This window comes from Mauremys mutica, chromosome 5 (assembly GCF_020497125.1).
Source record: "Mauremys mutica isolate MM-2020 ecotype Southern chromosome 5, ASM2049712v1, whole genome shotgun sequence".
Classification (NCBI taxonomy): Eukaryota; Metazoa; Chordata; order Testudines; family Geoemydidae; genus Mauremys; species Mauremys mutica.
In genome coordinates, this window is record NC_059076.1 from 63,640,189 (window position 1) to 63,666,503 (window position 26,315).

At 44.0% G+C, this 26,315-nt stretch overlaps 1 protein-coding gene across 4 annotated transcripts in view; it reads left to right on the forward strand.

Moving 5' to 3' along the window:
* Positions 1-12,754: 12,754 nt before the first annotated feature.
* Positions 12,755-26,315, forward strand: part of TMEM131L (transmembrane 131 like) — a 117,848-nt gene continuing 104,287 nt past the window's right edge. For all 4 annotated transcript variants that reach the window (XM_045018264.1, XM_045018266.1, XM_045018265.1 and 1 more), the window contains exons 1-3: positions 12,755-12,893; positions 13,694-13,764; positions 22,032-22,075. In XM_045018264.1, the coding sequence (XP_044874199.1) occupies positions 12,770-12,893; positions 13,694-13,764; positions 22,032-22,075 (239 nt within the window). In that variant the 5' untranslated portion in view covers positions 12,755-12,769. The remainder of the gene's footprint in view (positions 12,894-13,693; positions 13,765-22,031; positions 22,076-26,315) is intronic.

Genomic DNA, 26,315 nt, shown 5'->3' on the forward strand with positions numbered 1-26,315 from the left:
TATATTTAAAAATAGGCAGAGAAATTAGGGTAGATATATTTTTCTTAATGGGGATTCCAAAAGCAAGTGCTTGCTTAGGTGTTGCTTAGTAACAAGAATAATCATCATTTTCTTAATACTATATAAGTTATTGCATCTAAGTAATCCAAAATTGTCCTATATTCTTCAAGTCTTCAGTGTAATCATGTAGACAGATACTGGGCAAGAGGTTTGCTTTAGTATGAGGATTTATTGTGAAAGAAGCATAAGGGAAAAGACAAAGATAGGCCAGGTAAGTATGCTATTTATCCGCATGCATTTAACTGAAGTCTTGTTTTAAAAATAAACTAGTCCAAGGAAACTGGCAAAAGAAAATCTGTTTATAAACAAATGTGCAATATTTATCATTTGCAGTAATGAGCCCCAGTGTCATTAATAGTTTATTCGTGTAACACAGATTTGCATGTTTACTTTCCCTTTCTTAAACAGATGATTGGTTGCTGACCCAGTTAGTGTTTGTAAGATAAGAGCAATTTCTCTCGAGCAAGCCCCAACAGTGACAACTGTTCATTAATTGTGAAAATTCTGCCAGCATGAGGCTTTAGAAACAATTTGTACTTCTCTAATTACGCTGCAAGAGCTGGTTTTGTCTCATGCAGTCTTATCAGTCTGAATTAGTGCTCAAAAGAATTACCACCAGCCCATCACAAACGACATTTCCCAACTTTGCTAACAAGAAATGATCACATCTTTTTTTAAAACTTTTTTTGGGGGTGGGGCAGAGGGTGGGATGGCACAATGGTCACTTTGGGTTAGGATGGGGGGAGGGGGAGGAAAGAGAGAGGTTTTTTTCTGTTGTATTTTATTATTACAATAATGCAGAGAGACCCCAAGAGAAATTGTACAAACACACAGTAAGACATCCCCTCTGACCCAAAAAGCTTGCAGTCTAAATAGACAAGATTGGCAAGGGAATGTTATCCCCATTAACAAATGGGGAACTGAGCCCAGAGAGTTTTATGGCTGAGTCCTGCAAGGTTTTGAGCACTCTAGTCCCAGCCCATCAAAGCACTACAGCACATGCTTCACTTCAAGCATGTGAGTAGTCTCATTGACTTCAGTGACAAATGACCGCAATGGGACTACGCATGTGCTTAAAATTAAGCTTTGCTGGATCAGGGCTGGCATGCTCAGAGCCTTGCAGAATCAAGCCCTCAATGACTTGTCCAAGGTCACACAGAAAGAGCTGGTAACTGAGCCCAGATCTCCTGAGTCCTCCTGAAGTGCTTTAACTACAAGCTCATCCTTCCTCCTTAGACCAAAGACCAGAAATACTACATAGCCATCTTTTTGAAAAATGTTGTCATTTTTATGGACTATGAGTTAGGTTGGGATATGGTCTCTTATCTCCTCTGAATCTTTTTTTTTTCCATTTTGGATACTAGACGTGCATTCTGTATTTAGGAAAAGCTCCCACTGAAATGGGTTGGCCATTCATCCTGTATTTTTTTTAAGGGACATGCTTTATGTTCCACAACTAGATTTTAAGAAGTTGATCAGTATATTTTCAAGCAATAATCATGCAAAGTGTAATAGACTGTGATACAAAAATGATTTTGTGCTTCGCATAAAACACGTAGGCTAGAGTCTCTTAAAAACTAGCTTTCTCCAATATTTTTCATATAGCTGTCATTTATCTTCTTGAAATGTAGGTGGTCATCCTACACTGAAGTTGAGAGGAATTTTACTTGAAGGAAAATTGCAAGATTGGGTTCATTATTGATACTTGTTTTATAAATTGCAGTATTTTACAACAGAATCTTCAGGGTAGTCTAGGTAAAATGCAGCATAGTTTCACTGTTGTTTAAGGACAAGGAAAACAGTAGAAAAAATATTTCAACAGTGCATTGTATTGTACTGAACAATCAGCCAAGGTGATCTTAGGGTATGCCAGTCTGGGAATTTGCTTCAGATGAACAATAAGTACAGGCCTAGTCTCAAAATATGTTTGTTTTTTTCCCCCCTTGTGGACAACATAAGATTGTCAATAGATCTCTAAATACAGGAACTCTGAAAGCAGGTTAACACGTTTAATAAATAACTTGGGGAAGTTTCGTATTTTTCCCAAGATAAGTAAAGTGCATCTATTGGCTGCAGATTAGGAACCAATTTCTCAGATACAGAGCCACTTACTTAGTGTGATGGCCCATCAAAAAGGGCTACTAGAGTCAGGCCAGTGGCTTTTCTTTTTCGTCTTCCTCCACTCAGCCCACTCTCCATCCACCTCTGAATCACTGAAGGCATTCAAACACAAAATGTGCTTTCAAAATTTGCCTTACTGTAGATATAGGGAGTGACCTGGAAGCAGCAGAAACTGTGACCATTTTATGCAAGCTGCTGACAAGACTATATTTACAGGGAGACAAGCATACTGACTTGTTTAACTGGCTGCAACTAGGCCACTGGAGTGAGACAGTGTTCAAAATAAAATAATGCAACTCTAGTAAGGGAGGTAGCTTATGTAGGTCAGATTTAGCTGGAGAGCTGGCTGTGAAATTGCTGCAGATGTAGCCAGAACATTGCGGTATTATATACACATATGACTGTTAAACTAAAGGATAATGGCATTCTGTTTTATACACTTGCCCTCTAAATTCTGTGCCACTCCCAAATCTTGAGGAAGTAATAGTAATCTAAATGCATTATGAAAACACTGAAAATGGAGAACAATGGCTCTGTGAACCACGCAGGCCAACAGGGTGAGGAGCGAGACTGGAAGATGCCAGAGATGTTGCCAGGAATTCGGAGAGTGGGGTTGGTGGGAGGAAGGGGACCTGGAGACTGTGGTCAAGCTGATTCAGGAGGAAGAAGGAATCTGGGATGAGGAGCTTCTCCAGCAGGGGTGCAGGCTTTTTTGGATTGGCCAATAGGGGCTGATTTTTGCAGTCTGGGGCCTGGGTGGGTTTTCAACATCTTATGAGTGCTGCTATTAGTGTAAGACAGATATAGACTCATGTGCAAGAGGAAGTGACAGTATCCACCTCCATTTCCCCTGCCTTCACTGTTCCATCCTCTCTCTGCTTCCACAGCAGAGGTGGCAGCTGTCAAACTTCTCCCTAGATTGCCTAGTTTGGTTCTCTCATTATTCTCCAGGATCTGCATCCCCTTTTCACCTGCATAAGCTGCTGCTCCCACTCACTGCAGAAGTACCTGGCTCAGAGTGCACTATGGCTGGCTGTGCCATGCTGTAAAAATGGACTCAGAATGGCAGACAGTTGGACAGGGGCTGGAATCAGTAACTGCAGTGTAAGAACTAAAAAAGAAAAGCTTCAAGAGGCAATAAATTACATATTGGGCACTATGGCTAAAACATTTGTATTACCTTGTGCCTATTGGCTCATACACTGGACCACAGCATCTAAGTAATATGTTGCTCTTATTTAGCTTCAAGCACACTTCATTCTGTTTTGCCATTTAATGCATGAAAAACAGTCCTCAGCATTTTTACTGGCAAAGAGATGCACAGATGACACGGGCATGAGAAAATAATTATACTGCCTATTCCCTGCTGATGTCTGTGTTATGCAATACAGTTCTCGACATTAGAAAATGGTACCTACTTATCTTAACCCTTATTTCCCTCCAATCCTGCTCAGTCATATTTAAGTATTGAAGCAATACATAACTGCTACACCCCCCACAGATGCTCATACAATCGCTCCATTCACAGAGTTGGTCCTTTGATATCATCCACAGAAACAACCCTATACCAAAACTTGTCACCCTTTCCTTTCACTCTTCTAGGAATTATTTTTCAGGTAGTCTTGAAACCAGTTCAGTCCAAACAGGTCAGATCATCTTAAATCCCCTAAAACCAGGTCTACACAGCAGCTCTAACCAGTTTTAAAATCTGTTTAGCTGAACTGGTTTTATAGCCGGTTCAGAAATTTTAATCTGGGCACGTTTCTGTTGTCAGCAACGGGTCCCTCTGAATAGGTCATGAAAGTGGTTTAACTTCTACAGTAGAAAGGAAAAAAATCATCTGCTGGTCTTGAAACTGATCCAGTAAAATATGGTCAGGCAAACTTAAACCATTTTAAACAAGGTATATGTTATGGATCTAATCAGTTTTCAAATTGAGTTAATTGAACTATTTATAAAAACCAGTTTAGAAAATTTCCCCATTGTAGGAATGCCCATACTGTCACAAATCTGCCAGGCCTAATTTACACTGTTAACACTAAACAGTTGTTCTTGTATAGCCCCTATTGTGTATTTAGTTATACCGCTAGAGAGGTGCCTTATACCAGTATTGTTACCTGAAATTGGGCCAGCTAGTAAGCATAGGAAAGACTAATGACCCACCAAAGTTTGGCAGAAAGCAGTGCGTTTATTATACTGATAGCTAAGCTCAAAGGAAGAGGTGCGGGGGAGATCACACTCACATACTTACACTCCCAGGACAGGCCTGGCATTGGAGATGTTAGGATCCTTGAAGGTAAGTGTCCCACAGTGCAGTGATGGACAGAGTGATGAAGGTAAGTCTTCCCGAGTGAAATGCATTGTGGTCCTAGGGAAGGACCTTCACGGGAGGTACAAGCTTGCAAGTGTCCTCTTGAGCACATGGCCCCTTCTCCTTTTAAGGACCTGCTCCTCATGGCCTGCGACTAGAGATGACTTGGCTGCATCTGGTTGGTCACACTCTACCTCGAGCAGTGTCCATGCAGAGTCCATGCACTGGGTGTGTGAGTGCCTAATTAAAGTCCCAGACACCTTGTCTACCTGGAAGCTCTTCTGATCTTTCAGCTGTTCAACCAGCCCATTCATCCCACAAGCATTCCAGGGGGGAGGGGGAAAGCCACTTCACAGGTATTCAGAGAGGGAGAGGAGACAAAAGGGTGGGGGGAAGTATAACAGACCTTTTAAGTATACAGGTTATACATAGCATAGTTATACAGAGCATACAGATCACTGCTGCTCCTACAACAAGTATAATTTATTCCCCTTCTTGTACAGGAATAAACTATACCAGTATATGGTAAGTACATTTATACCAGTATAACTGCATTCACACACAGTGGGGTTGTACCACTTTAAGTATACCACTATAGTTAAAATGGTGCAGCATTTGTGTGTAAATGAGGCCTTAGTTTCCTAGTATAGATGGTATGTAACAGTGTACAGTATATGAAAAGCGATTGATTAGTGATTCTGGAGGTATGAACAGAAGACAGGAAAGATATTTGAAAAAGAACAGCATTATAGAAAGAGAATGGGAAAAGGAAAAAAATAAAATAGAGGGAGAAGGAAGAGGAGGAAATAAGTAAGGGTAAAAAATGTAATTAGCATACAAAGTCTGTATGCATGATAGGCAAAAGGAAAAGTCTTCTGTTTTACTGGGGGACAAACTTGTCAAGATCCAATGTTGCTTTTTCACTGAATGGAGAAACACTTAATGAGTTTCAGGCATGAACTCTTAGGGTATGTGTACACTACAAGAGTAGTTCGATTCAACTTAAGTCGAATTTGTGGAATCGACCTTACAAAGTCGAATTTGTGTGTCCACACTAAGGACACTAATTCGAATTTGTGAGTCCACATTAACGGGGCAAGCGGTGACTTTGGAAGCGGTGCACTGTGGGCAGCTATCCCACAGTTCCCGCAGTCCCCGCTGCCCATTGGAATGCTGGGTAGAGCCCCCAATGCCTGCTGGGGGAAAAAATGTGTCGAGGGTGCTTTTGGGAAACTGTCATCATTGAACCGTCACTCCCGCCGGCGGGAAATCAGTCCGCGCACTTTTCCTGTTAGTGACAGCGCGGACGCCACAGCACTCCACTGCGATCATGGAGCCCGCTGCGATCATCGCTGCACTTATGGCCGTTGTCAGCTCCTCGCACCTTATTGTACACCTCTTCAACAGTCAGATGCTGAGAAATCGGTCGAGGAGGCTCCGGCAGCGCGGTGAGGACATGAAGTCACAGAGTGGCACAGACCTCTCAGAAAGCACGGTACGCCACGCCGTGGAGATCATGGTGGCAATGGGTCATGTTTATGCTATGGAACGGCAATTCTGGGCCTGGGAAACAAGCACGGACTGGTGAGACCGCATAGTGCTGCAGGTCTGGGAGGAATCACAGTGGCTGCGAAACTTCCGCATGCGTAAGGGCACTTTCCTTGAACTGTGTGACTTGCTGTCCCCTGCCCTGAAGCGCAAGGACACCTGGATGCGAGCAGCCCTGAGTGTGCAGAAGCGAGTGGCCATAGCCCTCTGGAAACTTGCCACGCCAGACAGCTACCGGTCAGTAGCAAACCACTTTGGCGTGGGCAAATCTACCGTGGGGCTTGCTGTGATGCAAGTAGCCCACGCAATCGTTGAGCTCCTGCTCTCAAATGTAGTGGCCCTGGGAAACATCCAGGTCATCATAGATAGCTTCGCCGCGATGGGATTCCCAAACTGCGGTGGGGCTATAGATGGGACTCACATCCCTATCCTGGGACCGGCCCACCAGGCCAGCCAGTATATTAACAGAAAGGGCTACTTTTCAATCGTGCTGCAAGCACTGGTGCACCATAGGGGACACTTTACCAACATCAACGTCGGGTGCCCGGGCAAGGTTCATGACGCGCGCGTGTTCAGGAACTCTGGTCTGTTTAGACGCCTGCAGGAAGGTAGTTTCTTCCCGGACCACAAAATAACTGTTGGGGATGTGCAGATGCCTACAGTGATCCTCGGGGACCCAGCCTACCCGCTAATGCCCTGGCTCATGAAGCCCTATACAGGCGCCTTGGACAGTGACAAGGAACTCTTCAACTACTGGCTGAGCAAGTGCAGAATGGTGGTGGAGTGTGCTTTCGGACGTCTCAAGGGGAGATGGAGGAGCTTACTGACTCGCTCGGATCTCAGCGAAACCAATATCCCCATTGTTATTGCTGCTTGCTGTGTGTTCCACAATCTCTGTGAGAGCAAGGGGGAGACCTTTATGGCGGGATGGGAAGTTGAGGCAAATCGCCTGGCTGCTGATTACGCTCAGCCAGACACCCGTGCAATTAGAAGAGCCCAACGGGAAGCGCTGTGCATCTGAGAGGCTTTGAAAGATAGATTCCTCAGGTTGCAGGGTAACCTGTGACTGTTCAGTTTCTTTACAGAGAAGCTGAACCTGCCCCTGTTTCAGTTACTGTTGATTTTCTTTTGTGGTTACATACCCTGTTCACCACATATCCCCCCTTCCAACACACGGTTAAAAATAAAGCTAATGGAATATTGTTAATTAACAACGTTTTCTTTACTAATGAATTCACGTTAAAGGGTTGAAACAGGGACGCAGACTGTGGTGTGTAGGGTGTGCAGTGATGTACAGACCACATCTACACTCGAGGAATGACAGGCTCCTGCTCCTAGAGTGGTCTGCAGTGCCGGACTGGTTGTTTCAACGGAGCCTGCCATCCCTCCTTTTCGGGACTCTGTGTGCGGGGGCTATGTGGCCTTGTGGCGGGGGAGGACTGGTGGGAGGATGGTTACAGGTGGGTGTGCAGGAAGGGGTGAGGGGTGCAGGCTCTGGGCTGGGGGTGGGGGCGTAGGAAGGGGTGAGGGGTGTGTGGGAAGGGGGAGGAGGTGTAGGGGGATGAGGGCTCTGGCTGGGGCTGAGCGTTTGGGGCATTGGAGAGGCTCAGGGCTATGGTGGAAGGGCGGTGGAAGGGCAGGGTAAGGGCAGCCTGCCTTGCCATTTGTGGATGGCAGGCGCTAGGACCCTGGGGCAGCAGACAGCATTTCTGCATGGAGCCACTCTACTGTCAGGCAGGGACGCAGCGCGACGGGGCGGGGGGAGACCCGTGGGGGCCAGGGCCCGATCCAGGCAGGGCCGGGGGAGAGACCCAGCTCCAAATATAGCTGGAGCAGGGCACCTGCTGCCTATGCACAGAACATGAAAAACACCTCCCAGACTGACCAGGGTGCCTAGTGACTGCACTGTGTGTGTGACCTGCTGTAGATCCTGCCCCCGTGTCTGTACCCTGGTAATGGTGACTGTCCTATGCAATTACCAAACCCCTCCCTCCCCTTCACACAAAGTCTTCTGTAAAGAAAAATGACGGAAACAGTAATGAACAGCAAACTATTTTTAATAATCAACTACACAGTTAGTGGATGAAACTGGGATTTGGCCTTGGGTGACCCAGAAAGGGAAGGACTTCTCAAAATTTAACGAATGAGAGCTTTTTGGTACTTGAGCACTCTGCTGGGGTGGAATGACAGTGTTCACGGCCCTTGGCGCACCTCCTTCTTGTTATTTTGGGTGAGGGGGGTATTGGACTTTGTGGCGGGGGAGGGCGGTTGCAGATACAGTGCAGGGGGGCTCTGTCCTCCTGCCTGCGGTCCTGCAGAACATCCACAAGGCGCCTGAGCGTGTCCGTTTGCTCCCTCATTAGCCCAAGCAGCGTTTGAGTCGCCTGCTGGTCCTCCAGACGCCATCTGTCCTCCCGTTCGCTGTGTGAGCGCTGCTGCTGAGAGAGGTTCTCCCTCCACTGGCTCTGCTGGGCCGCCTCGGCTCAGGAGCAGCCCATAAGTTCTGCGAACATCTCGTCCTGTGTCTTTTCCTTGCGCCGCCTAATCTGTGCCAGCCTCTGTGAGGGGCATGCTGGAGCAGGTCAGGATACAGTTGCAGCTGTGTGATGGGAAAAAGGGAGTGAATTCCTTACAAAGATACATTTTTGCAAAGAAGAAACATAGTCTAGTCAGTCTCTGTGAACAAGACACTGCACAGCACCTATCTCATGCGCACTCACTCGGAAAGTTTGAATTTTCGGAATTCGCTTTCATTGCCTGGGGGATTGCACTGCAGATCAGACAAGCGGGGCAGGACAGCAGAATCCGTGGAGCAGCCAGGCATGGTAAGCCAAAGACTTTTGGCTGCATAAAAGTGAATGTTTACCACTGTCCTCTTGCTGCAGGCAATCCTGAAAGCATAAACTCTGCCCCTGTTCCACCCCCTCGCGTCTGTTCCAAGAGAAAGATCCCTGTATGCTACCACTCTGCAGCCTCCACCACGTGGCTGTAAAGTGACGCTTCTTGTTATGCAAAGGAACAGTGAAGCACTCCCAATGCTAATAGTAAACAAATTACTCTAATTAAATGCAGGAGTCTCCGAGCGAGATCACCCTGAGGAGGGTCACAGAAAGAGATAGAGAGCGCATGCTGCGTGAAAGCGAGCACAAACCAGGGGCCTATGCTGCCATGCTCGTTGAGGCAATGGTCCCGGAGTACCAGATGAAAGCCTGGCGCGGAAAAGTGTGCTGCTTCGGAGCACCCAATAAGGCAGCTCTCCCCAGGAACCTCATGCAGAGGCTTTTCGATTACCTGCAGGAGAGCTTCTCGGAGATCTCCCAAGAGGATTTCTGTTCTATCCCCATATATATTGACCTTCTTTTCAACTAGTAACTATTCCTGCTCCATTAAAAATAAATGTTAACATGTTTAAAGCACTTACAGACTGATCCTTCCCCTGATTCAGGGACGGCTGGGGAGGGTTGGTAGGGGATCTCAGTGAGGGTGATGAAGAGATCCTGGCTGTCTGGAAAATCAGTGTTGTAAGCACTGTCGACTGCCCCCCCCCCTCATCTCCTTCCTTATCTTCCCCGTCTGCGAACATCGCCGAGGAACTGGCCGTCGACACTATCCCATCGTCAGAGTCCACGGACACTGGTGGGGCAGTGGTGGCAGACCCACCTAGAATGGCATGCAGTGCCTCGTAGAAGCGGCATGTCTGGGGCTGGGCTCCGGAGCGTCCGTTTTTGGTAGCCTTGTCTCAGCTCCTTGACTTTCACGCGGCACTGCATTGTGTCCCGGCTGTATCCTCTGAGTGCCATGGCTTTGGAGACCTTCTCGTAGGTCTTTGCATTCCGTTTGTTGGAGCGCAGCTCCGAAAGCACAGACTCATCGCCCCACATAGCAATGAGATCCAAGACTTCCTGGTCAGTCCATGCTGGGGCCCTCTTTCTACTCTGAGATTCCCTGGACTCCTCTGCTGGAGAGCTCTGTATCGTTGCCGGTGCTGCTGAGCTCGCCACGACGTCCACACAGGAAATGAGATTCAAACTGGCCAGATAGGAAAAGGAATTCAAATTTTCCTGGGGCATTTCCTATGTGGCTGGTCAGAGCATCCAAGCTCGGACTGCTGTCCAGAGTGTCAACAGAGTGGTGCACTGTGGGATAGCTCCCGGAGCTACTAAGGTCGATTTGCATCCACACCTAGCCTAATTCGACATAGCCATGTCGAATTTAGCGCTACTCCCCTCGTTGGAGAGGAGTACAGAAGTCGAACTAAAGAGCCCTCTATGTCAAATTAAATAGCTTCGTGGTGTGGACGGGTGCGCGGTTAATTCGAATTAACACTGCTAAATTCGAATTAAAGTCCTAGTGTAGACCAGGCCTTAGAAAAGTTGCTATCCAAAAGGCGCATGGATTTGAGAAGCATTTTATGACTAGCAAGTATAAAGACCTAGATGGCCATATATAACTGTTTCTTGTTTACCTCTTTGAGAATTATTACTGATAGCAATGACTAACAGAGTTCCTATTAGGATTTATACAGAACCTGGGTCAAGAGATGAAAAAGGATCTTGTAAATTGTTTGGCTTTATTTATGTCTTTTCTAACTACCACAATTGCACTCGTTAGCTGGGTGTTTGGGTTTTTTTTAAGATTTGCAAAACTAGTTTGACTTTGAGAAATATTTTTTTAAAGTATTACTAGCTAGAGGAAAGGTTATGCTATGTGGTGCAATGATTAGAGTACATGTTGGAAGCTATATATTGTTAAAATGAGTGAGTTCTAGACAGTATCTGGACTGCATTTTATACATTATGTAGGTGTCAGATTTATAAAATAAAAATGAGGCCCTTATCTGAATACTGTAGTTGCCGATGACAGTTACTCAAAAATACAATAGAACAAAAAAGAAATAGCAACCCCATTACATGCAATAATGCTAAGTAACCAAGTAACACAAAAATAAACCAAATTCTTGACTTTTCTCTAAATCACATCCAATATTTGCTTCTTCAGCAGCCCTCTTCAGAATATCTGCCTTGAAGGTCAGCAGATGTGGGCTAAACCAAGAGGGTTTTTTCCCCTGCTTCCTCTCAGTGCTCTGTTTTCCCTCCCCAGCCTATCTCACTGTTTTGAGCTCTACCCACTCTTTTGATCCATTTTTTCAAACAACATTAGTTGAGCTTTTGAGCCTCAAAATATTCAAGAGGGTAATAAAGCTAGAAGTGTTTATTTAACCCTAATTTTAAGAATTAATGTTGCTTGACAGGTGTGCGGTTGCATCACTTCTGTCTTCTGACTTTCAAGCATCCTCTATGTCTGACAGCATCAGGATCAAAAGTTTAGGCATAGAGAAATATTCCTAGACCATGTAAACAAACTGTTGAGCAATCCAGAATGTATTATATAGTTAAATAAATAAATGGTTGGTTTCCATAGGAAAATACCACCATGATTTGTTTTCTCTGAATTATTTAACAGGAAATGGGGTAAGTCTCTGTAGTTTGACTTTGAAGGAAAGGGTTTCCCATGACTTTTGCATCCGACAGTGAGGTTGTCCACATTCCACATGAGCTCTGCATTAGTCTATTTCTGTCAACACCTGTTATAAGCTGAAGCCTTACCATGAGGTCTCCCCCTTTTTATATTATGTTGAGGTCAGACTCCTGAGTCCTCTGGAAGCAGTCAGTGTCTTGTCACCCCTAGTAACAGCTTGTCAAATTCACCGGATATCCTCACTGCAACAATTGGCAAGAGGCTACACAGATATACTTCCCTTTCCCCTTCCCGTAAGTTTTAACCACCATTCCATTAATGCTTTCTATGCAGAGTTTGTTTTTTGTGGCCAATAAAAATTCTCTGTAGCATGTGTGTACACGCATGCATGTGCACATACACACAAAATTTAAACACCCCTCTGCTAGCGCTTGGAGACTGGAGTTGGGAGGAATGTGTGTGTGCAGAATAATTTAGTACTGAAGAGCTGTCACCTGGTGCTGGCATGTAACATATTGCTTGCACCACATCAGGCCAGAATGCAATTTGCTTTCCAAGTGGTATGGTGAATAAGCAGACAAATTACTTTGCATGTATGTGAGACAGACACATCAAGGTGATAATTTGCTTATATATTCCACTAGCTGGAATGCAAATACAGTTGTAGTGTACTGACACCATTTTTATATGTACTTGTGTGTTTCCCCACGTGCACACACCACGCATGCTACTCCGCCTGTGTATAAATGTGTGCATGGAGATAAGGGCGTGCGTAAAAGGGGTGCATCTATTAACATTTTAAAACCCTATGGAGAGCAGGGTTGAGACTGTATTTCCCTTAGCTTGAGACAACAGGCCCCATACCTCTCTCCTGAGTCGGGCACTGCTTCTGCTGAACTCAGCGAGCCGAAGTAAGGCGGGCAGGATTTGGGCCAGGGCTAGCTGAAGATTTACCTTCTACTCCCCCCCGCCCCGGCGCCTCTCCCGTCTCCCAAGCTCTGTGGCTGGCCTCTGCCATGTGCTCTGCAGGAGCGGCGGCGGCGGCGGCGGCGGCAGGCGGGCGGGCGGGGCCCGCGTGCAGGCTGCATTCTCATTGTCAATGTTCCAGCCCGGCCGCGCCGCGCAGCGCCCTCCCCTCCCTATCGCTGTGGCACACACACGCGCAGAGCAGAGGAGGCGGCGGCTGCAGTAGCAGCAGCGGCCGCCTGCAGCCCACAGTCTCGGAGCAGCACGCAGTAGCAGAGCACCAGCATGGCGGGGCTGCGCTACCCGCAGCAAGGCAGCTACTGCCGCGCAGCCACGGCCATGAACCTCTTGCTAGGCGTCTTCCAGGTCCTCTTACCCTGCTTTCGCCCGGGAGAAGCGCAGGGCCAAGGTAAGCGCTGGTAAATCAGCCCAAGGGAAGGGTGGAATTCGCAGATGGGGGGAAGGGGGTTGCGGCTTGTAAATAAGGTGGTGGAGGAGAGCAGAGGGGCTGTGCATGGGCAAAGCAAAGACGAAAGCCCTGCTCGAGCACCGACCAGCATGATCGATTCTGATTGCAAAGCCATTCCCTTTCTCTCCATCCTTTTGTGCATGCGATTCGAGCACAGCCCCCAGCTTTGTGTTGGCTGTAATGGTTCCCAGCCCCGAAACAGAGGGGAGAAGAATGAGGAGGACTCCGCTTCCTGCAGCATTGTTTCGGGCTCTGCTGTTGTGGCTGGAGTCCTCGGGTTTGGCCCATCTTTTAATGCTAGAAGCAGTTGCAACCTTGTAACAAACTGCGAGCCAGCGTTACAGCGAAATAAGCCATGAATTTCCCCTTTCTCAACCCCACGTCCTTGTGGCTCGCTCCCCCAGCTATACCATGCTGCACACACGCTGACATTGCAGAGAAAAGAGAGCCTCCTTTTTAATCAGTAGAGGCTCCTCAGGGTAGGCATTAACCCACCCCTGTTTGGAGTCAGACACATTCTGATCTTTACCCGCTGCTACAAATTGGCTCAGAAGGCACCTTTATGTGCCAGTTTTGCCTGCCCACTTTAGATGTCACCAGCCTGTGCTGCTTTTAATATGGACACTTTTTTTTCAGCACTGGGGAAAAGAGAAAAATGAAATGCTGCTGTTAGAGCTTTCTTGTGCATGTAAAATGTGATTAGTTATTTTCGTGTGTGTTGTTTTGTTTGGCTTGTTTAGCTATTGACCCAATCCCCAGCGTGGTGGAGCTGTGGCAAGCCGAAGAAGGGGAACTGCTGATGCCCACTCAGGTGAGGAGATATGGTGACAGCACTGAGGGTGTATAGAGGGAGGAGCAAAAGCAGCTTGGACAGCCAGCCCACAGCACAGTGACCGCTACTAGTGTCAGTTTGCCTTGCAAACAAACTGTGTGGCCACCACACCTGGCAACAGTGCACAAGTCCCCCATGTGATACCATGAGTCATAATGGCCTCAGATTCAGGGGCAGGGTGTGTGTTTGGGGTTGGGACTGTACCTTTCCAGGGTTGCAGCAGCCAACAGTGCTCACATTTAAGATTACATTGTAACTCTGAGAGAAATAAAGTGATATCAAGCAGCCTGTGATCCCTTTGGTAAAGGAGAGTCTATTACAGTGTTGCTCTGCCTCCATTCAGTTTTGGTGTGATGAGCTCTAAGAGTGACAGAAGAGGTATGTCTATTCAGTCCTTTCTTTTTTTTTTTTTTGCTGAGGTATCCAACAATGTTGCTAATTATGGTGATGGTTTTCTGATGTGGATTGTGGCTTTGCACAACCATCTTATTTTACATATGCCACCAAAGATCCATCAAATGGTAACTTTAAGCATGTGCTGATGTGGGCAGGATTTGAGTTTGAGTATTAAAGGTTAAAAAGCTCAATATCCCATTCAGCAATCAAGTCCTGCCTTGATTTCGTTTTCCAGAGCTGTGAGGCTCAAAAGAAAGAAGTCAAGTTAGACAGAAAGAAACTACACAAAACACTTATATGCTTGTAATTGTTTTACACTCCCTTCTTAGCTTCTTGCTTCCTCTTGCCTACCTGAGCTATATCAAGTTCAAACTCTTCTGACCATTTCCGCCTGCTTTTCCCTCCCATTGTTTTTGCTCCTCCTAAGCCCCTCCCAACGTCCCTCATATTTTCTTCGATGCTGCCCCCTATGCTTGGACTCTCTTCTCTCCTTTCAACTTTTAAAAACATTTTATCCACAAAGCCTGTCAGTGATGACTTCTCCTCCTCCTCCTCCTCCTCCTCGTCATGCACAATGTACACAGTATTTGAGACTGAGCCATAATTTGTGTTAAGCGTAATAGCTGCTTCTTGTTGGTTCAGTATCCATCATGCTGACAGCCCTCCATAAATAATAACTTGCAGCAATCGCCAGTACTGACATCTCACCTGGAGTTTATATTTGTTTTTGTTTTAAAAGCATTTGCTTTGTGAATCTGACTTGGGCAGCACTGTTCTCTTGGTTTCTGTAGTTTCTTAGTTTCTCTTTAAGGTGACCTGCAAGTGTGTGGAAGGAAAGGGATGGGAGAACTGGACTCATGCTTTGCTTTCAGGCCGCCTTTGTACATCACAAGAGAACAACGTGGTTTTGTTTTGTTTGTTGTAATCCTACCTGTTTGTAACATTAAAAATATTGGTCCTTTTTATTCTGAAAGATTATGGATGAATGGAAAACTAGTGGAATGTTGACTTCACAAGTACCAAGAAGGGGAAGCTTGATTAGAGCAGATGTGGCTTTTATTTAGACTCTGTATAATTCTGTGGGTTGGTTTGTTTGTTTGTAATTTGTTAATGTCTGTTTAACTAAAACACTTGAGAGAAAAGTTTCTTTGTAAAGAACTCAGCACTTAAATCCTCTCAATTATGAACTGAAAAAGCTCCAGATATGCACGCAGACTCTTGAGTCCTCCAGTGAGAAAGGAAATACAATTCTGATTTTTCTAAAATAAAAAACAAGCACATGACTTTTTGGGGAGTGGGGTTAAGGAGGGGGAATCTGACTTCCTTTATATCTGTACACAAAAAAAGGGGGATCAGGGACTCTAAAACAGCTTGTTTTTGTTGGCAGGTACTTTTTGAAAAAGTATCAGCAGATCAGGGTTGTAGTTGCTCTTAAGGTCAAAGTATATTTTGTTTCTGTCAGAATCCAAAAAGCAATGGCATGGTAATTAACAATTGGCACTCTACAAGGCAGACTCAGTACATTGTTACTAAAGGGAATTTTATGATGGGAAGAGTGACTTGGAAATCCCCAGGACAAAAATAACCCTCTTGGCCACCATAGATTCAGAGAGGGAGTTAATTTTTTTTTTCAATTTAAAAATAAATCCTGGGTATAGCTATAAACATTGAAGATGCCAGCAATTAGGTCATCAAGCACTATTAGTTTGCACTGAACTTTTCCTTTGTGGTGTCTGTGGCATATATCTCTTAAATGATTTTAAAATTATGGGGGAGTTTATATTCTGTCACATTTGTGGACATAATTCAAGTATAATAGACCAGCAGGGTGTTCTGTAAAAGATATTGCTAGTGTGGATTTGGCTCTGTTTACAAGCATTAGCAGATTTCCACAAATAGTGATATTAAATTACACAGCATTTTCAGGGTGCTGGAATAAAAGGGAATGCAATAATCATACATTTGTATAGCCTATTAAAGTACAAGTGAGGGAGATTAGGCAGGGTGAGACCATGTCTCAGGGACAGAGTGGTGCTAGTTGTTTAATATCGGTGGCCTGGTTAGGTCTGGGATGATGATGATGAATGTTATTTTTGGCGCACAGGGTGCCAGATGGTAGGGTCCTAACTTCACTTCATGTTGTTTAACGTAGTGTCTGTGGCTAATAAGGGTTGCCATCTCTGAATTGAGGGCTGATGAAGCCTTTGGTGCTACATGTGTAACTGAGACTTGGCTGGGTGACATTGCAGTATGTCATTAGTCCAGATAAATCAGTTAAGTTAAAGCATAGATTGAACGTATAAGGTCTCCCGCTTTAAAGCTGTATTCAACTTAGGTTATGTTTACATTGTTAAAAAAATTGCAACAGTGAGTCTTGAACACCAGGTCAACTGACTCTGGCTTGTGGGGTTTGAGCTATGGGACTGAAAATAGCAGTGTAGATGTTCCCACCTGGGCTGGGATTCAGAGCCTAAGCGGGAATGTCTGCTCAGCTATTTTTAACCCCATAGCATGAGCCTGAGTCAGTTGACCCAGGTTCTGAGACTCACTGCTGTGGGATTTTATTTTTTTTGTTTTGCAATGTAGGTGTACCCTAAGAGAGCTCAATACGAGTCAGAGGGGCTTGTGTGGATGTGCAGGCTACCCTTGAAGTCCTTGTTTGAGAATTACAGTAGAACCTCAGAATTACGAGCACCTTGGGAATGGAGGTTTTTTGTAATTCTAAAGTGTTCGTAAATCTGAACAAAACATGATTGTTTAAAAAGTTTACAACTGAACATTGACTTAATACAGTTTGAAACTTTACTATGCAGAAGAAAAAATGCTGCTTTTAACCATCTTAATTTAAATGAAACAAGCACAGAAACAGTTTCCTTACCTTCTCAAATCTTTTTTTAAATCTTCCCTTCATTTTTTTAGTAGTTTACATTTAACACAGTACTGTATTTGCTTTTGTGTGTGTGTGTGTGTGTCTGCTGCTGCCAGACTGCATACTTCCAGTTCCAAATGAGGTGAGTGGTTGACCGGTCAGTTCATAACCCTGGTGTTCCTAACTCTTGAGGATCTACCGTACTATATTCCTCTTAATGCAGTGTTGGAGTGGTTGTGACTGGTTGTTTATACAGATAATACAGAAACTATCCAGTGTTAGCTCAGCATCTCATGGGTGCCCTGCCAAATATGGGACTCCCCCATGTGCTTTCTAGCCTAATACACAACAGCTGTGTATACACTGGATCTTGATTTTGAATGAGTTTTGGAGGGAATAGATTACACTCTTGTCATGGACAATACCATTGCCACCTCCATTGTGAAGTCAGCACACCTCTTATTTGTTGGTCTACCTCCAGAACAAGTTAGATTTCAGATGGCTGTTTTCTGGAAATGGCTGTTCAGACTGGCAACCCCCTAGATAACATATTGTCCTACCAGGCTATCTTTTTATCCTAGATTGTCAATGAAGTGGTGTCTAGTTACACTCATTCCCTGCATGTTCCTCCCAGATAATGATGATATACTGAGAGCCAGGGTGGATTTGATTTAAATCACTAGTCAGGAAGACATTCTTGTTGGTTGTTATAATCTTAATACATATTCTTCACAACTCAGAGATAGATGTAGGTTTCATTTTTAGAAGGTATCACATTTTTAAGTGATTTATTTTGAAAACTTTTCATATTAGTTTTACAGCTATATCAGAAAATGAATGATTGTTAGAATATTTCATTTACCAAAGGTAATTGAAGCAGATAGTTCACCTCCCAATGACTTCATAAATATCTCCAGTTCAACAGGTTAATCATTAATATTTGGAAGATTTTCTTGCCATGCTGTATTAGGAGGAGAACATCACCAGACAGACATTTAAATTGTTTTATTTAAGTAAAACAACAACGTTATGTATTCTGGATTTTTTTCTTCAACAGCAAACATAATATTTTAACAAAACAAGCATATGCATTTTTGAATTTAGTTAAACATCCAAGTTTTTTAAAATCAGGTTTGTTTTTGTTAAAATTGTTTTTAACTAAAATAGTTAAATGAAATATTAAAACAAAAATTAAATCGACTATGTCAGCCAGGTCAACATGAGAAACTTAAAATATTGGCTTCTGCAGCTAACTCAGTTGTCTTCACCTTCATTTTCCTGTTTGCTCATAATCTGGAAAAGAAAACCAAGCGTTCCTGCTTTTTCAGGTCCCAAATGATTTCTCAATTTGGAATGAATTAGTCCATAGGAAGAAAATAATTCTTTCTACACCGGCAGAAGCAGCTATTGCTGTTAAAAGTGAGATGATCACTTCAACAGTCTCTGAATCAAAGTGCTTAAGTGACTTCCACCAGTTCCCTGGTGTGACTTTCTTTAAAACATCATCAGCAAATACGTATTTCTTGAATGGTTCTTATTCCCAAACTGGGTCTCTTTTACAGGCTGCTGCCATTATCGGTTTTCCCTTCTAGTGAGAGAATGGTATGGTAGATCTCAAATTAATGAAGGCTACACTCAGAAAGACCTCAAGACTTCTGGAATATGCTGCTCAAACAGTTTCACTTTGGTTTCTACTGCCTGTCCCTCCCTTCTCACATTTATCTCCAGACTTCTCCTTGTCCAGATCTATTCCGCCCCAACAATCTTCTAGTCATTGAACTTTTTGAAACTTTGCACTTTTAGAGAGAGGTAAGGGATTGACACTGTACACAAATTTGCAGAGGGACAAGAGGGTTGAGGTCTGTTATTTCTCACATCTATATTGTTTATTTAAAAACATTTTTGCTGTTAACAAGCATGTTATCTCTGGAGACACAAATTCACAGTTTGAGAACTGCAAAATTAAGCATCTCTGATGGTATCTTCTAGACCAGGGGTAGGCAACCTATGGCACACGTGCCGAAGGTGGCACGCGAGCTGATTTTCAGTGGCACTCACGCTGCCCGGGTCCTGGCCGCTGGTCCGGGGGGCTCTACATTTTAATTTAATTTTAAATGAAGTTTCTTAAACATTTTAAAAACCTTATTTACTTTACATACAACAATAGTTTAGTTATATATCATACACTTATAGAAAGAGACCTTCTAAAAACGTTAAAATGTATGACTGGCACGCAAAACCTTAAATTAGAGTGAATAAATGAAGACTTGGCACAGCACTTCTGAAAGGTTGCCGACCCCTGTTCTAGACTGAGCAATGAGTTCCAGTGGGTAGATAGAAAGATTAACCTAAATAATCTATGCAGAAGCCCCATAAAATTGGCTCCCTAATCCATGAACTATTGGAACTCATTTACAAAACTTTTCTTAAACATTACATGAATACATTGTCTCATACTATAGAATTAGAATTTATAATCCCTATTCCATGATGAGATACATTATAGCTCAAATGTATCTTAATTAAAACTATCTTCAGATATTTTTTTCCTTAAACAGTTTATCAAAAAAACACGATTTAAAACAGATTTTTTTTAAAAATAATTTGTATCCACCCTGCTGATAGCCTTTGGCAGCTTGAGGAAGGAAGATAATGTTAGAGCTAGAAGGCATGTTCCAAGTCTTGAGTGTTTGAGGTGTTATGCGGCTGTACCACAGATGCGGACGAATATCTTCACCACCACCATAACAAATGTGAAGTCCTGAGCAGTAGAACTGTTAAAGAATGGTAGAGAGCCTGGAGATACAGAATGAGACAACACAGAATCAGATTTTAGGTTTTCACACTTGTTAAAGGCTGTGGATAATACCACTTTGAATCAGACTGGATTACCAGCCTTTGTTGCGATTTAGCTATTTTGGGGGATTAAAATTTGAAGTCTCATGGAGGTTCTGAAATGCATAGGGAACACTGGGAAACTGGATTATCTCCTTCCTACTTGGTTAAGTCTAGTGGGGGAAGAAGGTAGCTCATTTATCAGAGGAGATTGTCAACCCCTCTTCAGGAGTTTCAGATGCTAACATCTCTTGTTATGCTGATGCTGAAGAACCGTCTGATGAGATTGTGAATTTCTAGCCTCCCTTTTTAAAGAAAATTTATGACAAGGTTTTGAAGTCCTCAGATTTTCTTAATTCCTGTCAGTCTTGTTGCAGGCCTGGATATGGTATGAAGACTGCACTTGTCTCATTGGTTGACGATCTGCTTCTGGCGATGGACAAAGATTAGCTGTCTGTGCTGCCTTTTATAAAAAAATCTATCTGATGCTTTTAATGCCATTACCAGTGATGTATTGATGCATTTACTGACCCTGGCAAAGATAGACAGAATTGTATCTGAGTGCTTGTCTTTTTCCTCTCTTCATAGGCCCCTGGCTAATACTGAGCAGCTGCACATCTCTTCAGCGATTTTTTTCTTCTGTTACACTGCTCAGTAGGTTTGTGAAGCTGGGTGGGCTTTGTTGCCCCATCACTCTGAGTTTCTATTTTATTGGACCTCGATGATAGTTAATCCCTTCTCCAGTATCTAGCCAAAATTGGAGCTTGAATCAGAGGTTCATCCTGGGTTAGAGGTAGAATGGGGAAACAGCTGGTCGTAAAAGTTCTATCTTTTCTTTTCACTGTGTGGCATTTTCCCACTTTTTGCTGTTCAGGTTTGCAAGTTGAGTATCTTGTGGGACTTTCAGCTGTTGCTTCAGTAACCAAGAAAACTTCATATAATTTGTGCTTAGCAAGATGACTGACCTTTTTATGAAAATGTTAATCTAACTAAAGTTGTCCTTCACTGTTTCAATGCAAATTGGATGGTTGCACCCTGTTTTGCACTACACCTGAAGACCACTTGGAAACTTCAGCTGGTTCAGAACACGGCTGTTTGCCCGGTTAAAGAGGTTTCCTGCAACAAGCATATTAAACCAAAGCTCTATTTCACTTCAGTATGCAGTTCAAAGTGTTTTGAAATACAAGTTGTCATGATTTTTGCCCTGTGTAGTTTGGAGACCATCTCTCTACTCGTGTTTTATTTCAGCAGTTGAGATCAGCTGTGATGCTTGAGCTCATAGGCCCTAGAAATGTTTGTGAGCTTCTGTGTTCATTGGAGAGTCCTAGATTCAGGAATTTGCTTCCCTGCCTTTGGTCAGACAAATGCTAGAGTTTGTCGACCTTCAACGTATTTTGTGGTCTGTTTTCTCAGACTTTGGCTAATGAATGCATTGAATGAGCACAAGTACTTTGAGGGGAACTGACTGATCTTTATGATTTCGGAGTGTTTAGCGTTGATATTGGTTTATCTTTAATTCTTTCTGTACACTTTTAATCATTTGAATTGTACATGTGCATAAAATTCTGAATAGGTGCATTTGTACAATCGGAAATAAATACATTAGATGGAGGTTTGGAAGAGATAATGGATTAACCATGCTAAGTGACAATAAAATCCTAAATCTTGGCTAGATGTTGTTTAATTACTTAAGCATGTAGAATTTCTTTGTACTGAATGGAGCTTCTTAATTACTTTATAATTTCTGGCTTTTTACTCGTGAATCATGATTATGTCAATTTCAGTGGGATTAGAAGCAGGGGCGGCTCCAGGCCCCAGCACGCCAAGCGCGTGCTTGGGGCGGCATGCCGCGGGGGGCACTCTGCTGGTCGCCGGGAGGGCAGCAGGCGGCTCTGGTGGACCTCCTGCAGGCATCCCTGCGGAGGGTCTGCTGGTCCCGCGGCTTCGGTGGAGCATCCGCAGGCACATCTGCGGGAGGTCCACCGGAGCCGCGGGACCGGCGACCGGCAGAGCGCCCCCCGCGGCATGCCGCCGTGCTTGGGGTGGCGAAATGGCTAGAGCCGCCCCTGATTAGAAGCACAGTACATTTCCATTGTACACTGTTATGATATTTAAATCCTTACACAGTATTTTTTCTGTTCATTAGGCTGATTCTGAGGAGGATGTGGAAGAGCATCCACAAGAGCAAAGGTAAGTAAAACCCAACTTAAACCATAGATATTAGAGCTCATCTCAGTTTATAAAACTGCATTGTACACTTTAAAACTCATTCAAGTGTCACCGGATAGATAAGTTAAAATTAAAAGTATTCTGACGTATTACATTGTGTTTTATAATAAAGTTGAAATGTCCGTGACATTAACGCTACAGTACTTATATCATTTGCAATTAATGTTAATACTAACTAACTGTAGTCAGTGAAGCCGGATATAAAGCACAATATGTACTAGGCTAGAAAAATGCTCTCTTGCCTCTTTTCTTCCTAATTTTTTACCTTAGTTTTATTTGATTTTTACAGTTTTTGTACAAAAGATTTTTATATTTGCAAATGGACGTTGTGCCTTTCATAGTGTGTCTCTTGTTTGAACTTGTAGTGGGTCTTAAATCTCAGTTGTAAATTATAATAGTCTCACAGTGTTGCTAACTTTGTGAGTGTGGTTAACACTTGGATGTTACAGTGATAGGCATGACAGAAGAACTGGTGGGGGAGAGAAACAGTCTAGCCTTGTTATTATAGATCCCTACATTTCCTGAACTTTCAGTTTCTTCAAATTAGATAAACAATAAAGTTTTTAAGAAATGTAGCTCTTAACTATGGTATACTGTTTCTTTTAATGGCACTCCTTCCATTTTGAAGGGTTGGGTAGTATCTAGGGCTGCAGATTTGTCACAGCATACTTTATGCAAAGTCATGGAGTGGTCATGGTAAATTTAGTTAAAGTCACAGGTTCAGGGGAAATAGTTGCATTTTCATATCCATGATTTTACACCCCATCTATCCTCTTTAAATGCAATATACATAAATACTTCCACAGTAGTCTGTCTACCGACGCAGGGAAAAACCCACCCAGGCTACAAACTCAAACACTATGCTAGTGTTCTTCTCCACTGCTGCCGCCTCCTCACCCTACCAAGGGTGCACTGACCACCTGCAGCAGCAACCTCCACCCTGGCACTGGTACTCTTATTCCCTGCCTGATGAGGAGGAGAGGCCCCCTGAAGGGAGGTGGGGGGAATAGACCTGGAGAATAAGCCCAGCCCAGCGACTAGAGGAGGCCCCGGGGGGGGGAGGGGGGGGCGTGAGGGAGGGAGGGAATGGAAGAACGAGCCCATCGCACACTGGTGGTTCCTGTCCCACGGGGTTGGGTCCAGCTCCCCGCTCCAGGGGTTGTGACTTGGTGCACGGGGTCTCAGTGCCATGCACATTTGGTCCAGTCACCCCTTCTGTCATTATGACAGGAGGGTGGCCAGGCATAACTTGAGTGAGTGATGATACAAGTGCATGCTCCAGGACTGGGAAGCCAGGCCCAGCCCTGTGGGATAGGAGCCATTGCTATGGGGTGAGTGCAGGGTGGACTCGATCTCCAGGCCCTCCTCACTGGGCTGGTGTGGGCTTGCTTTCCAGGGTCTTTCCTCTGTACTGGGCTGGCGAGCCACCGTTGTCTGGGAAATGCTGCTTTCTTAAAGTCATTCACACACAAGAAACTCACGGTATTTGTAATACCGTAGCACCATGACAAACCCACAACCCTAGTAAATATTACACTTCTTTTTTTTCACTTATTTTGTTTTCTCTAAGTGTCCAGTTTAAAATACTTGGAAATCTACCAATGAAACAGTTCTGTTCTTTGGTACACATTAGTGTGGGCATGTCTTTCAGTGCCATGTAAGTCATACGAATCACAGGACTTAAAATAAACAAATGTTTTAGATATAGTGCAACAATATATTAATAGTGGCAGTTATCCACAGAAGCTTGTTTCATTCAGCCAGTGATTAAATGTGGGCAAACACAGGATTTCATTACCATGTTAATTATTAGTGGAGTGTGGGTTGTTGGGTGATTTGCACCCCACCTCAGCCCTCCTCCAGGTAAACTTTTTTCCATCAGGAGCCCAGCTGCCTAGGATATGCAGTCAGGGGTCTGCCTAACCCAGGACAGAATCAGAGCTGTTATCTCTAAAGTCCTAGAGCAGGGGTGGCCAACGTGTGGCTCTGGAGCCATATGTGGCTCTTCAGACGTTAATATGCAACTCCTTGTGTAGGCACCAACTCCAGGGCTGGAGCTACAAGGTGCCAACTTTCCAATGTGCTGGGGGGTGCTCACTGCTCAACCCCTGGCTCTGCCACAGGCCCTGCCCCCACTCCACTCCTTCCTGCCCCTGAGCCTTCCACGGCCTCGCTTCTCCCCCCTCCCACCTAGAGCCTCCTGCATGCCACAAACCAGCTGATCAGGAGGTGCGGGGAAGGAAGGGGGAGGTGCTGATCGGCAGGGCTGCCAGTGGGCAGGAGGCGCTTGTGGGGAGGAGCTGATGGGAGGGCTGCTGACATATTACTGTGGCTCTTTGGCAATGTACATTGGTAAATTCTGGCTCCTTCTCAGGCTCAGGTTGGCCACCCCTGTCCTAGAGAATGGTAAAAATGGCATTAGAAATGGAATAGCACAGTTGTGTTACCAATTGCTGCTTACAGTTCCTGCTCTCATGTACTACATGAGATTCCTAGTCACAATATGGCTGCTGCCCAAGATACTTACTTTAATAGGTATAACTTGACCTTGTTTTTCCCTCCAAAGGAGGGCAAAATCCTTCAGTTGTTACTCAGGCAAAACTTCCATTGAGAACAGTGGGAGTTCTGCCTGGATAAGGACTGAGGTTTTTGTCCCGCTGTTTATGCCTGTGGCCTGTACGATTTTCCAGGCAGGGTTTTTAATGCATCTCTAAGCATTGCTGAGATGAAGTCAGGATCAACTGAAGATGGTGTTTGTGCTTCTGGTTAGTTGCCAGACACGTGGGGCTTGGGGAGAAAAATGTCCTTTGATGTTTGCTTTTCCCTGTAGGTTGTGTGACTGGCTCAAAGGGCACTGGTAATAAAAATATTGATAAAAGAATTAAAATAGTTCCTGAGATTGTGTTAGGTCCTGTGACCAATTTTTAACTACTCAGGTTGTTTTAAAATATCTTAATGGCTGATCCATCTCGAATATGGATCTTTGTTGTGAAAGTAAAATTTGTCAGATGCACTGCACGCTTACAGTATTTTCATACTCGAATGCCCCAGGAAACCTATCTATATAGCTCTCGATTTGCATGTGTCCTTTAAGCCGTTTTTTGTATTTTCTAGCATACGCAATATTTATTTGGAGGTTATGAATAAGGGCTAGAAAAGATAGTTGAGAAACGTAGTAATAAGAATAGTATCAGTGGGGTAGCCATGTTAGTTTGTATTCACAAAAACAACGAGGAGTCGGTAGCACCTTAAAGACTAACAGATTTATTTGGGCACAAAGGTTTTTTACTCACAAAAGCTTGTGCCCAAATAAATCTGTTAGTCTTTTAAGGTGCCACCGGACTCCTCATTGATTTGGGGTAATAAGAAGAGGATTCCTCTCTCTAGCTAATTATTTTCTTTTCTGATCCCGTTTCATTCACTTGGTTTACATTGTATGCTGAAATGTTGGGACCACATTTCCTTTTCCTAAAGCAGTGAACAAGAAGCTAACTGGTAGCAGACCAGATAACATAGTTGGGAATGTGATGTATGTTTAGCAATCAGACCTAGGAAACTCCCAAGGCATTGGAAGGAAATTAGTGCACTCTTTTGGCATTGCTAAAAGTAGCAAGTGTAACAGAAGCTAATGGTGAAAGTGAATCAAAGCAGTCTCCAGTGCTGAAGAAAGCAGACAGAGTTCTGGATCTTGGGACACACAGAAAAAGAGATCTTCCCAAAGCATTACATAGTCTGTAATGTCTTATGCTAGGTTAATGGGTTCTTTTGGGAGCTTGTTAATCTAATTTTAGAAAAACGATCACTAAGGCATTAACTGACTTCCTGTACATGTGCATCTCAGAAACATCCATCTGAGGTGTGTTTTGTGTTCTGTACATAAGAGGAATGGATATTTATTATCTTTGTATCCAATTTTCTACATAGGCTAATGCCAAAACCACTATTTTGTCATAAATTTTGGAAAGAACTTTTCACTGACAAGTAAGAAATGCTTTGTTTGGAGTTCTGTGGGCTGGCAGATGCCTGTGTGTGGAGGGGAGGTAGTGGGGAAGGGAGGAAATGTTCCTAGTTACCTAGGTTACAATTCCTGCTTCCCTGATTGTTTGGATTCTCCTGGGCAGTGTTTTCTTGCTACCTGAATCAAGGTCAGTGTAGGAAATGATGACAATGCATAGTTAGATGGTTGGACATACTTTTTTGG